Source organism: Clarias gariepinus, chromosome 6, assembly GCF_024256425.1.
Source record: "Clarias gariepinus isolate MV-2021 ecotype Netherlands chromosome 6, CGAR_prim_01v2, whole genome shotgun sequence".
NCBI lineage: Eukaryota > Metazoa > Chordata > Actinopteri > Siluriformes > Clariidae > Clarias > Clarias gariepinus.
In genome coordinates, this window is record NC_071105.1 from 15620247 (window position 1) to 15635083 (window position 14837).

Below are 14837 nucleotides of genomic sequence, written 5' to 3' on the forward strand. Positions count from 1 at the left end.
GCATGTTTGCTAGCTACATAACAATTTAGCTAGCAATGTGTATTAATTACAAATAAGCTAGATATCTATTAACAACAGGTTACACGTTAGTTAGCTAAATAACATTATTCTTCCTATTTTACTGTTCACAATCGAGATGGCATTCACATCTGTATGGGTCACTTGGTTAATTATTTAATTAAATTTTTGCATTTATTAGCCGTTTAGCATTTTCTGTTGTGACAAACACAGACTGTAGGCATAAACATATTTACTCGTTAAGTTATTTTCTTTATTACAATTTACTGTATTCATGTTTATTATTATTATTATTATTATTATTTGAGTGCTGATTTACATTCATTTTTATTATTCAGCAGCCATACTGTATTGCATATATATATATATATATATATATATATATATATATATATATATATATATATATATATAATGCAGCAAAGTTTTGACAAAGCGAAATGTCTATACGTGATGAGATTACAAAATGAATGTTCAAACAAATGTATAATGTAATAAAGCACAATGTTAACAACATTATCTGTTTTACATATTGCTAGAGGTCATATGTATTTAGTGTCTCTATGTGCCCCATCAGTCTTTAGCTGAGTGATTTATGAAGAGTGCTACTTTGTATGGTCTGCTAATTAGCTGATTAACTAAGATATCATTCCAGGTATATGTTGCTGGGTCTTATTTTGCTTCTTTAAAATGTTCTAGGAACCATACATTCTAATGTATCCCAACTAATAAAGATTATAGAGCTATGGAAACATATGGCTATAGGAAAACAAATACACACAGGTTCTGTATATTTCCATTGTAACAAACTGAATTGCAAATTCTCTCTTCCATTAACAACCTGGTGTGAGTGAACATTAAAAGCAGGATGGCCCCTTTATATGTGCAGAGAGTGGGAAAATTTGCTTACAATTTGGGTATTTTTGGCCACTGGTATGTCACTGAGGATTGAGTACTCTCTCCATCCCATGGTTGTTCATTTGCAATTGTGTACACACCCAAAGTGTCTACTGTATGCAGCTGAATCTGGCTGTCTCACCTTATCACACAGCCATAATTGCAGCAGAGCTGTGTTTTAGGATACTCCTTTGCAGTGTGACCCCATATTTCTTGCTTTAACTGTATCTTTGTCCTAGTGGATAAGGTCACCCTGCTACATTAGGCACTGTTCAAGTAGAGCAGTGTCTCTAATGTGTTTATATGTTCCCTCCTAATCCACCTGATTCAACACATCCGGTATTTATTGTGCCCTTTACTGAATGTTTGGGCAAGGAAAACATAAAAAAAAATTGTGGTATCTACAGAAACACTAGACACCAGACATATCCAGGGAAAAGCCCGTCAGGAGGCTTTATCAAGGCCACTTGGATTAATTGTAGGTTACCTCAGGACTGTTCCTGTTCCTTGATAGTACAAACTGGGCCAAATGGAAAAGGAGGGAAAAAAAAGATATATTTTCCCAAAGGACAGAACTGTAGTGCTGCAGACATAAACATATTTTGCATATCTGGGTTAAAATAATGATAATTTAATATATTTTCCCAAGACCAAAACAATGTTTTTGTTTGTTTGCGCAGTTTGAAAGTGAACCAGACCACATGCAAACATGGCAAAAATGTAAATTTTACTTACTAGGCAAAAGGCTTAATGTAGGTTAAAAAGTGTTTTAATGTAGCCTTAAAGTGGCAACAGTGATCTTTGAGGTCTAATTGCAGTAAGTAATGCATTATTATAACAGGTTCCCCCGCCTCTGTGTCTTCGTTTAGGTTTTGACCCTGTCTCCATCCATATCTTTTTACTGGTTAATTACCTTAATGGGTTCTGCTCTGATGAGTTTGTCTATCTCTACCTTTTGTCTCACTGTATAGTCTTGCCTACTGTAATTGTACATTTCAGAGTATTTAGTTTTTTCGATACTAAATTGTATTTTTGTTACTAAATTGTACCTGTGTTATTGTTGGCTTTCTGGATCTCTCTTCATTGGTGTTGCATACGTGTATTAACCTCTGTAATGTCTATTTGGGGATCGCTCACAATAAAGCATGTGGTGATTTGGAACACTTTGCACCCTCCATCATTAGGCCACACATTAAAGTTTTCCAGTTAAATTATAAATTAAATGTAAACAAAAACATTGGAACACCTGCATTATTGCACCATGACCCTGACGTCAAATACTTCATCTCAGTGTGTTTGTTTAGATGGATCGGATAATGAAAGCTGTCTTGCTGTGACCTCTACTTAGCACCTATTACCACTCAGGTATTTTTGATATGGCAGCTTACCCTGGTCCTTTTTAGCATTTTCACTGCTTACTTACAGCTGACCGGCTAATTATGAAGTTAATGTTGCATTTGGGGAATCCCTAAATTATGCAGAGCTGCGCTGCTGTTCTTTCAGAGTGTGATATTTTTGATGGAGAACAGGAGGATGGGTTTAGAGGAGGAGGAGGAAAGAGAGAGAGAGAGAGAGAGAGAGAGAAGGAGGGCAGATGCAAGGCTAACATAATGAGCCTTTGCAAATAAACAAGCTGGTGATTGATGTGACAGGAGGCTCGTGGAGGTATGGCCAGACTGTGATTACAGAAGGGCACGGAGCAAAGAGACTCCTGACAGAATGAACCTGAACCACCTGAATGAGCTGGAGACGTACAAGCTCAGTGCATGGACTCACTGTGATTTGACAGAATGGCTGTTTAGGATGACGGCTTTATTCAGTAAAACCCAGAGATGTGTCATGTAATCCATATTTCCTAAATTTATTTCTCAAGTGCCTTGATGCCTACTTTCCTAGCCCGCTTCATTCCTGCAGTCATAGCGGAGATTAAAGGCATACTGAGTAATTGTGGCAGAAGTAGAAGTAAACCACTGCACTCGCCGTCTTCAAACGTATATGGCCCCTCCCGGCAGTGTTTCCTACAGCACATGCACATGTGTGTATGTGCGAACTGATTGGCAGGCAATTAGAGATGCCTCCTTGTCTCGATTGGTTGGAAAACAAATGATGGTGGTCCACATCATTTGTTTTCTCTCATATTTACAGAGTGTGGGCCACCACGCCAGAGTTATTTTTCGTGATGAGATACATGAGGCAGTCTGTAAAAACCTGTTGGTTTCGAACGCAACATGAATTCTGAAAAACAGGCAAAAAATATTTTCATTTAGGGTTATTTCTAAACTTGTCCATACTTTCTGCAAAGTTTACTTCAATTAAGGAGTCGATTTAAGAAACAGAATGATGAAAAATGATCATTTTGATTAAAAGATGTTTAACACTGTGCTAGTTAAGCTTGATTACATTTCAATAATTATGTATCACAGCAAAATCAAGACATCAGCCTAATCAATAGAGTGTGATGTCAGTGATGAACCAGCACCATCACAGCATCAGCAAAACAGAGATAAGATGATGAGTAAAGGCAACAGAGGACAATATTTAATAATTCTGAAATAGCCTCAGATGCACTCTAATTATAAGAAAATTAAGTCAACAATGGATTTGAGAACTGTATGTATTCGAAAATGTAGCGTCTAATCATATGAAGGGATTTCCCAAGTTCCCACACATATTTTATTGACAGCTGCTGGAGGAGGACCCGTCAAATATTACAAATAGCGTTCCCTTCTCTCTCTCTCTCTCTCTCTCTCTCTCTCCCTCCTCCATCTTTTCAACTCTCAGCTCATCGGTGCTACTTGTCCTCTGTCCCTTTTATGTTGTTGAAACTAATTAATAACTTGCCATATTATGCTATGTTGGATCCTAAAAAAAATCCATTAAAGAAAGCCAACATAGCTGATTCGTATCAGACATAAAAACTGCTACTTGAATTAAATTTCAGATAATTTGTATTTTGTTAGAGATTCCTTGCATATTGTGCAGCCTATAGCATATATTGTTTACTTGTTTTGTAGATTATAAAACTTTGCTTATTATTAAAAAATATTCCCCAATTTACACAGCTTACCAAAACCTAGGTGGTTATACCATGTGTGTGTGTGTGTGTGTGTGTGTGTGTGTGTGTGTGTGTGTGTCCACATGCACAGACTAATGAGCAGAACAGTGCTCCTAACATTCACTGACACTCTGCACCATGGGAACGTGTTAATGATTGAGTCAAAATATTCAGCTTCAAATTAACACTAAGGAGAAAATCAGATTTTCTGTGCTCATTAAAAACAGCGATGAGCTGGTATACAAAAGTGCAAATGCAAATATGTGTGTGTGTGTGTGTGTGTGTGTGTGTGTGTGTGCGTGCACGCGTTGGAAAGTTGAAGAAAAGTACATTAGAGTAACCTCGGTAAGACTTTCTCTCATGTCTTTCTCATTCTAAGAACCTGGTTATTAGAGTTTAATGGTTGAATTGCTGAATTTCTGCTAAGCATTTACATATTTTAAGTGACTGAAGAACTAGATAGAAGACTCTAAATTGCACCAGGGGGTGGATAAGTGTGTGAATGTGTGCGCAGGCTGGTCTGTGATTGACTGACAAATGTGTATTTCACTGTTCTTGATTAAGCTTGACCAGAATATGTGATAAGATGAATGAATGAATGAATGAATGAATGAACGAACGAACGAACGAACGAACGAATGAATGCAGGAATGAGTAAATGACCTGCCCTAAGAATAAATGGCTTTTTGGCTACAAGACTCTGAAGCAGACAGGGATTAATGAAGCATATCATTTACATTTATGTTTATTTAAAAGTATGGCGTCCTCAGTGTATTCCCACCTAATTACACACTCATTGTTTTTCTAATATAGGCTTGGGGTCCTGCATGACCCCGACCAGGATAAAGCAGCTAGTGATGAGGAATGGAGGGATGGGTGTGTCAGCAGTGTCCTTTTTTATTGTGAAAGTTATTCTTTTGTATTATAATATGGATGGTGGTGATATAAGTAACCTATACAGAACATATAGTGTGTGTGTGTGTGTGTGTGTGTGTGTGTGTGTGTGTGTGTGTTGGATTGCACCTTTATCTCTGGTGGCCACAGATAGGAAAACAGTATTGCTTGAGGTCACCTTTCTTTATCTCGAGATATAGGAAGGACATCTCAGAGTTGTATTAAAGATCACTGCCTTCTCAGTTCTTTCTCCTAAATCACCCTTAGGAGAAAAGTAGAGATTAAAGTAAGTGTATAAGAAGTTACTTAGACACGGTCTGAAAAAAGAGAATAACATCTCCGTTTTATACCGATGCTGAAATATTATTCAACTCAGACTCTGGAGAGAAGAATCATAACTTCATAAGGATAAAGTTGTTTGTGAGACAGCGGAGTTTGGTTTTGGATGTAAGATTCATTTCTTCTTTTATTTGTATAAGAATGGCCACATGAGAATGGGTTTTAATATCATTTCCTTTTGACATAGGAAGCTATAAATAGATGCATTAAACATTATGATACTCTGTTGTATGGTGGCACAATATAGTATTTGTTGTTCACATATTTTTGCCTGTTCAAATGGACATTTTTAACAAATCGCATATTTGTTTTTTGGGACCAATTTGAATAGAGTAGCACCATAATGGCTGAAATAAAATTCACAGTAATTTATTACGGTGACAAGGTGGCAAAGTGGCTCTCCCTGTGCTTGATGGGTTTCCTCCAGGTACTCTGGTTTCCTCGCACCGTCTAAAGACATGCAGATTACGCTAAATAGACATCCCAAATTGCCCATAGTGTGTGAGTGTACGTCTGTGCCCTACGATGAATTGGCACCTCATCCTCATCCTGTACAGTACCTCGCCTAGTGCCCCACATACCCTGGGAAAGGCTACAGGCCTCATGTGTCTCTGTACAGGATAACCGTATAGAGAAAGAGTAGGAGTGAATGAGGGTAGTAATTTATTACAATTATGTAATTTTTACTGCACTTTGTCATTTTATTATATCCTACATCATAAACCTTGTATCCTCAGAATGTGTAAATCACTAAAACAATGTTTCAATCCGGATTTGTCTTTAGGTGTGGCAATAGCATGAAAAAAAGCATTTAAAATTTTTAAATAAAAACAGACCCAGTTTTTACAATCATGATGTTACTATGAAATGCATCGTCTTTTTTTAATGTACTGCAATTACACCGTGCAAAATAAGAATATCAATATGACGTCTCGTCCAGACTTGTTACTTCGAATAGTCGTGTAGTTATCATATTTTGAATTTATCCTTTAGCCCTCCAGTCCTGATAAAGTTGGCCGTGACATGAGAGGCACTGAAAGCACAGAGCCTCTTTATCTCCGGAAATGACTAAGGGCACTACAAACGGTTCCTGTCTGCTGAGAAATCAACTGATCCACTACGGAGAACACTAGTGTCAGCTCCAATACACTCAAACGAATATATCCCCCAACCCCACCCTTACACACACAAACACACGATGCATTAGTTTACTGACACACGCACACATTTCCATACACGTCAAGGGGGGGGGGTTAAGTGATTACAGTGAGCTTTTTCACAGATGAAATGTGTGATATACGATTTGGCGTTAATTCCCGTCTCTGGCTGATATGCAGCTGTAGAAGTTCTCAGTTCTGTCTGCTGCAGTACGTCATTAAGGTCTGTCATGGTATTGCTGTTTTTACATTATTAAAACAACGAATTATGGTCACTTTGTTTATGGCACAATATTAAAATAAATATTTACAGCAGGGAAATCTTAGTTAAATTAACACTGCAGGTTCCATATTTATAATTTATCACTTCATGAAGTAGTTCTTAATAAAATTTTAAATTAGTGTCCTTCCTCTCCTTGTCCTCAGGTATTAATGTTCTTACCAGAGGTGTGTGTCTTCTGTCTCAGTATTACTGTCTCCACGCCGTGATCTATAGGGAGACAGTAGGATGAGAACGCCTTGTCTTCCCGCACTGGTGTTGCATTTCACACAGCTGTCTGAAATAACCCCTGTTACTTATAATAACTGTAACAATAACACACTGAATCACATTAGGATGGCAATATCAAGAAAACAATACCCAAGTAGCAGAGTTCACTAGACATCCACCAACACGGTGGAGCTATATGGACATTCTCGGTGATTAGAATAAATAAAAGACTGGACACCATGGGACTCACTCTACACAAATACATTGAAAGAAGTACATCAAAGGACTAACATTATACACACACACACACACAATTAATTACCAGTTCGTTAGTTAATATATCAGGACTATACTGAATAAACGGCCAAACTCAGTGTACTGTCCGCTTATTCAAAACAGTTTTATAGACACGCAGAGAGGTAAGATGAGGCGAAACCTGTATCCCCGAGTGAACTGATTTGGCCGCTGCAGGAGGGCAGAGTCGCTCCGTTCCTGGCACTGAGATGCGGCCGAGTGTTTGCTGTGCCATCTGCTAAGTGTTGGTCTAACGAGAATACCTGAGGGAGCATGTGTGTGCAGCACCAGACACTGTCACACTGGCCAAACATCTGCCCAGTCGTGCTCCAAGCCAGCACACAGTCGTTCAGCTAAAGAGCCTCGAACACACATACACACTCCATACACGCAGACGCTCTCTAAACAACATTCATCACCGATCCGAGGGACTGTGATACTGAATAAAACATGAGCATGTTTACAGTCTCAGGGAAAAAAAAAACGGACTAAACAGAACATTTCTTTAGTGATTGGATGGTAACCTTAAATGTAAACCTTTTAAAATATCATTAGTGTATATCTTTACAGAATATAATACTTTCAAGGAACAGATACACGTTAAAGATACTCAAGGCAATTAGAACAATTTCTACAGTATATATTTCTGAGAATGTACAGTATGTGGATCAAGCATGATACGCATACAAGAGATATTAGGAAATTACATTTTAGCAATGCATTTAAACTAGATTTATGTTACTAGTTAGATCCTAAATGTAGAAACGCTATTCTTCTAATACTGCACAACTGTTCATACAGAACAAACTACTCTTGGCTAGTAAGCAAGTTAGGTGCTTGCAGATTGTCCACATTCATTAGCTACAAAAGCTGTAGGTATTATTTTAACCTGGTCAATATCAACACAGTTTATGAACTCTAATTATTAACTATAAAAACAAGCAATTTGTTAACATTTGTTGGAGAAACAATTTGCTTCAGCATGTTTGTTGAAACTTGCATGAACCTCTGCCCGAACAAAATTTATTCTATAGTTAATAAATATGGTTAATATAATAATTTTAAATGTACTAATAATTAAGTCAGACTTTATATGTCATATAATTGCATTAAATCTATCTTGCGCAAACTAGCCAATCTATGTGAGATTCACAAAAATTAATAAATTAATGACTAGGGTTTTTATCAATGATGCACTGCAATGCAATGTCCCAATATCACATTTTTAGAGCATTGCATCATTTTACGTGTTTATTCCTATTTATTTTAAATAAATATTCATAATCAGCAACACTGTATTCTGCTAGTAGACTTGTGAAATAAAGATGATTAAAATCTACACAGCAACACAAGGTGTACAATCATGGATGTTCACTTATAGTACATAAATATTACATATTATCAATGTAAAATGTCTGGTGCCTAAGCTCACTGTAGGCAAAAATTCCCACTCCTGGCTGCCAGGAGTGGAATGTGATGGAGTCTTCTGCACTTATGGCCCATCTGTTCAAAGGTTTGGCATGTTATGCATATTGAGATTCTTTTCTGCCCTTCACAGTTGTAAAGGGTAGTTATTCATGCTATTGTTATTGTAGTTATGGTAGTTATTTAAGTTACACCCCCTTTTACACCCCCTCCCATTCTGACACACACTTGTTTTTATAGTTTTTTTTTTCTTCACTGGTTTTTATGATGTGTGTGAATATATATATTTGTGACAATAAACCATAATAAGATGTAATCTATGCTACTGACATCTTTTAATTATTTGGCTGAGTCAAGACTATCTGTGTGTGTGTGTGAGTGTGCGCGTGCGTGTGTGTGTGTGTGTGTGTGTATGGCTTGGCCCTTTCTATATTGCCCTCCCATGGCAGGAGCAACAGAATGGAGGACTCGGTGGGCCTGAAGGGCACTTTTCAGCCTGGAGACCACACACACACACACACACACAAACACACACACACACACACACACTTGCCTGTACACTATGGGTCATCGGCTTACATCAGGGCAAGGCAAGCAAACGCAGCCAAGCGTAGGCCTCCAACATACCTGGAAAAAATAATACACATTGCACTGAGCACCAGAATAAAACCACAATCTCACGGACCATGTAGCAGGCTGTACAAAATGGGCTTGTGTGGAGTTAGACTACATTCAGTCATAAGGTTTGATGCCTGGACTTATATAGCAGTGCCTTGAAATACAATGCTAGCCTAATGTAGGCTTGCACAACAATTCAAAAATACTCAGTGGAATTCAGTGGAAATTTTAATTTAATTTTTTTTTACTTTATTTTAAAGCACACTTGCTTAACAGCTACAAAAATGTGTTTTTCTGATAGGACTACTATTGCGGGATAAATATGCTACTTGGCATTAGGTTGAAAAATGTAATGGTGGCTTTGAGAGAAAAAAGAGGATTTTACTGATATCCGATTAACTGGGTTAGTATCCAAAACAAATATGGCAGCTGAAAGCAAAAGCTGATATGATTGCATGCATGAAATCCAATAACGCTCTTTTGTTTTTATTAATAATGCCATCTGTCATTTTTCATAATAAAATTTGTATAGTTTTAAAATGCTTTTGTTTCCTTTTGTCTACCGCTCTATTGTGACAGTTAATACGGATAATGGTGATAATCTACAGACTATGGCCACGCTTATTTTCTTTCTTTAAAAAAAAAATATATATATATTAATGGAAGAAGAGGTAAAAGTCATAAAAACTGTCAGACTGATGCCAGTAATGGGCATGGTACTAAAAAAATAAAATAAAATATATAAAATATGCAGAAAAGGCTAAACTATATATTTTATATAATTATTTGGGAAAAAATGTTTGGAAAAGACACTCCGTGTAAATTCGAAAAAAAAAGAAAAAAAGAAAACAAAACTAATGAGACAAAAGTTGTCTGTCATTTTACTTTATAAAAAAAGCACTTGTACTGCTGAGAAAATAATGTAGAATGCCTGAATACTGGGTGTTTCGGTGTTCCTAGAAATGATGTTCAGAAAGCCAAATGTTTTGTAAGAAACTGATGAACCCCAATTCTTGCATGTGAACGCAACATAAGTCAGTGTAGCATTAGGGAGAGAAGTGTCTCCTGCTGTAGTAAGCTTGTTCCCGCGTCTCAACGTCTTCTCTCTGCGCCATGATTGACGCGTGAACACAGGCACCGGAGGAGGAGTTAAGCACCATAACTACCCAATCGGTTAAGGCGGGCGGGACTTGATGTCTTTATCCCTCCAATCAGGTAGCGTGGGCGGGGTTTCTGCTCCATAGTGGGGTCTTTGGGCTGCTAACGTGTAACAAAAGCGAGAGGATGGACCGAGCTGAGAGCGGCCGCTTGTAGAGTGTTGAGTCCACAACGCGCCCAGTGTGATTAACCGGAGCACCGTGAGACAGCTTTCAATTTACACACGCGCTTCAATTCATAGCTGGAGTCCAACCCGGCCAGTAGAGTTCAGCTCGTAATTCACAGAGTCCAAAGACAAGCTTGTGCGCTTGTTTTCTGTGCGTGTCTGTGTGTTTTCACCGCTGAGCGGGCGCGCGAGACAGATTGAGACGTGAGGTTTAGCCGAAGCTGCAGGGAGAGGAAGCGGCAGACATGGACGACCAGCCGCGGATGATGCACTCTCACGCCGGGGTGGGGATGGCGGGGCACCCGGGGCTGCCTCAGCACATGCAGGAAGGAACCGGAGGAGCCGACGGCGACGGCAGAAAGCAGGACATCGGAGACATTTTACAACAAATCATGACCATTACAGACCAAAGTCTGGACGAAGCGCAGGCCAGGTGAGCTGTCAAAACACACACATACATAAACACACACACGCTCAGGATCTCGGTGAGTACGCTCAAACTGTTATGTTGCATTAAATACTTTTTTTTTTTTTACCAACTTATTAGTTAAACATGATGCACCTAAATTAAGCGCACTGTAATAATCTAGACGCAGCTTGTTATTGTTATTATTATTATTTAATTAGCAACAACAAAAGCAATATATTCATTATTATTATTAGTAGTAGTAGTAGTTGTAATTATAATAATAATCATAAGAATAATTAAAACACATTTGAATGAATAGCATATAATAATAATAATAATAATAATAATAATAACTGTTTGATGTTAGCCAGGCTACTCATTTAGGATTTTATTTACTTAGAAACACTAACTGTGTTGTATTTCATAGACAAGTCTAATAGCTACACAATAAAAATTAAATGTTGTCACAAAAAAACTCTTTCCTATTGTAAAAAGTAAACTTATAATTACTTTAAAAAATAAAAAAACAATAAACTTTATTATTTTAGCTAATTGAGTTGACTGTTACCTGATCATTGTCTGATAAAGGTCTAAGTGTCCATTTAGATATTCCACATGTGTATATAGTTCCATAGGTCTAGTTTACAGTCTTCCTGAGTGTATTAGTGTAGTTTTTTTTTAATAATCCCGTGGTTATTTTCTGAGCAATGTTGTAGCTTACACGCTCATCAAAATGCCAAATGAAAATCAAATTGGGCCTGCACAAGAATTTTATATTTGTTTAAAAAAATAGCTAGGCTTTTTACAGCTAATAAAGCAGCTTTCCTGGTTACCATGACGACTGGCCGTTGAATAAGGCTACAACCAAAATCGCACGGTATTGTAGCCCGCTGTGTAGTATAGGAGTAGTTTCCCGTAGTTATTATAGGTAGTGGACCTGTGACAGGTCATTTAACTACGGCAGTGTGCGGTTTGGGACGTGTCCATGCTGGAGGGCTCAGACGAGACCATGGCGTGTAGGATATACCATCAATTTAGGAGAATACATATGTATATATTTGTATATATGTGTATAAGAAAAAATAATAGAAAATGATTTCGACATACTGAGAAATTAAAATAAGCATCGACATCACAGTTACCGAATAATAATAATATTAATAATAATATTAATAATAATAATAATAAGACACTCGGCTCTGCGTTTTTTTTCTTTCAATTTTAATTATTGTTCTTTTTTTATTAATGTAAAATGGCTGCTAAAAATTTGTGATTGAAAGTAAAAAAAAACAAAAAACGGGAAATATTCTTAGCAGCGTCTGATCGCGCGCACGCCGTGGTGTCTTCATGGAGCTCAAAAGGCGGGAAAATGACAGCGCGAGCCTCTGATCACGCGAACATCTCACCTTTTGTTTTAGGAAGCACGCGCTGAACTGTCACAGGATGAAGCCCGCGCTCTTTAACGTTCTGTGTGAAATAAAAGAAAAAACAGGTCAGTCATGTTTTTATATTCCTATTTAATTTATTTCATTTCTTAATATTTCTAATGACGTCTTCACTTGAAAAGGTCAGGTTTAACACACAGTATTAGCCCCTGTATATGTGTAACATTACAAACACACAGACATGTCTTGGATGTTGTAAGTTTTATATTTCTCTAAAGAAAAGTAATGAAAATTTTTTATTATGAATATTAATACTATATTGTTACTTTAAAGAAAAGGCCTGACTTTAGTGTTTTATTTATTTATTTATAAATTTTTAAAACAATCCATATCCATTGAAGTTAAACACAGTAGAGAAGTCCTGTGTCTCAACTGAGTCGCTTAAGGTTTCTTTCTAGACATGAGAAATATTATGAAGTGCATTCATTTATAGTGAAGTCTTCCTTTCTTTCCATCTTTTCCCTATTTTAGTTCAACAACTGCTATATTCAAGCTTTGCTCGTTTACCGTGAAAACTCAGTGAACTAAATAAAAATATCTATCCTATATTATTTTGGTAAGCACATCTCCTCCAGCTGAAAATGTCTTCTTTAATGCAGACAGCGTTTTTTTTACTTCTTTTACTTCTTGCTTTGCATCTAAAAGTGTAATGTTACCTCTGTTTAAATTGCACCGACTGCTACAGCCTGTGTGTGCCATCTTGCCCACTTGTAGATGGTAAACATTTTGTTTGATTTGTCTCGGTAGCCATCTCTCTTGCAGCTAAAAAAAATGTCTCCTTGTGTACAGATGTTTCAGTCGTACTGCTCTGTCAATGTCTCTTTTACTCTCCGCTTTCTCCCTTATCTCATTTTTTTTTTTTTTTTTTTTTTACTTTCTGGCTCTAAGAGCTGCAAGAGTCAAGTTGAGCAGAAATGTGGTGGAAAATTTGCCCTGCATGATTTTAAGTGTTTAATGATTAGGCTAAATTACCAGGTGCCAGGTTTTCTCAGTGTGTGTGTGAGAGAGTGTATGTGTGTGTGTCTGGGTTTAAACATCCAGGGAATGAATTTGTGACGTGTCCGTTTGGTGATAACCACACTCCCAGTCCTTCTTGCTGACAATATAAAATGACAGGAGCAAGCTGAATCTCATAGCAGATAGACTTCATACTTGCGAGCTCTCTTTATTTTCACCTCCAGAGAGACGGAACTGCACCGAATTTGCGCCTGAGACTCCATCACGAAAAATGGCTCAGGCATTTTTCACAGTTATTAGTGCGTGAAATAAAATGGATGGAGATATCTAAAGGAGATATCTCTTTTTGAACGCTCTTGCCGGGCCAGATAGCTACAACGTGAACGTCGTCGTTTGTTCAGCTCCCTTGGTTGCAAAGCTGCTCTGGCCTGGCGTTTGCGCCGGAGTCAAACTCCCCTGTTGCCTTTCCCTTTCTCTCCGTCTGTGTTGTTTTGCAGCGGCAGGGGGGACGTAGCTATGCACAGAGTTTTTCACTCCCTTCTCGGGTTCATTCAGAGTTCGAGCTCAGGGTGACATGGACCTATTCCAGACAAGCTCACTCTGTCTTTCTCCCTTAAGCTCACCTTCCCATTTCAAGCAGCGCTGCTATGGCTCACAGGTCAAAGCTTGAACCCAAGACTGTAAGACAGAGCAGGTATACACTGTGCTCACTAAGTGATGGGGCTTTAAGAAGGTTTAGATTTGAGGTATATTTGTTTGGCTCTCTTGTTGGAGAGCGTGCTTGGCGTGTGTATTTAGTTTGGATTTAAAAATCCTGTAGGGGAATCCCACGGCTGTCCTCGCTCCTCCCTGGTTCTCAACAAAGATTAGGCCGAGGCAAAATATTTAGCTCAAAACTTGTCTGGTTTGAGATTGTAGTCTGTGGAAAAAAAAACAAAAAACGAAATGTCTGCATTTTTTGCACAAGCTTCTCGAGTGTTGAAATCCATATGATCCAGCTGTTTAAGGTTTTTGTGTTTATTAATGCAACACGTTTGTGCTGTGATTTACAAGCAGTGAAGAGTTGCAGAAGCTCACTCTTGCTCAGCGGCTGTCTTTGCTCGAACAGGTACAGTCCTTTGAAAAGGCAGGAATCAAAATAGTTTATAATTATTTTTAAAGCAGGATTATATCGTGGTTAATAATTGCTTTTCCACAAGGTCGAGTGATTAGTCCTTCTACCATGTTTGACATTTATAGTCTCATCTGGTAAAGAAAATTGCTTTCTTCAAGAAGGAGTTGCTAGCTAAAAACTACATATTATACATATACGTGCATATTATATTAAACTAATATGCTACATATTAGGAAAGTTTTTCCAGTATCATTTTTCACCCACTCCTGATAGTGCTGTTTATGAATTTATCTGAAATATGGAAGGTGTTTATGACACTTCCAAGACATATCATGGCATATCATCAGATCACTCACCTATGACTCTAATGAGTTTTGAGTTTTGATGTGATGATGTTTAAT

At 37.7% G+C, this 14837-nt stretch overlaps 1 protein-coding gene across 2 annotated transcripts in view; it reads left to right on the forward strand.

Annotated features, from left to right (window-relative positions):
• Window positions 1-10458: 10458 nt before the first annotated feature.
• The window catches only part of pbx1b (pre-B-cell leukemia homeobox 1b), a 75569-nt gene continuing 71190 nt past the window's right edge, over window positions 10459-14837 (forward strand). For both annotated transcript variants that reach the window (XM_053498456.1, XM_053498458.1), the window contains exons 1-2: window positions 10459-10944; window positions 12339-12412. In XM_053498456.1, the coding sequence (XP_053354431.1) occupies window positions 10757-10944; window positions 12339-12412 (262 nt within the window). In that variant the 5' untranslated portion in view covers window positions 10459-10756. The remainder of the gene's footprint in view (window positions 10945-12338; window positions 12413-14837) is intronic.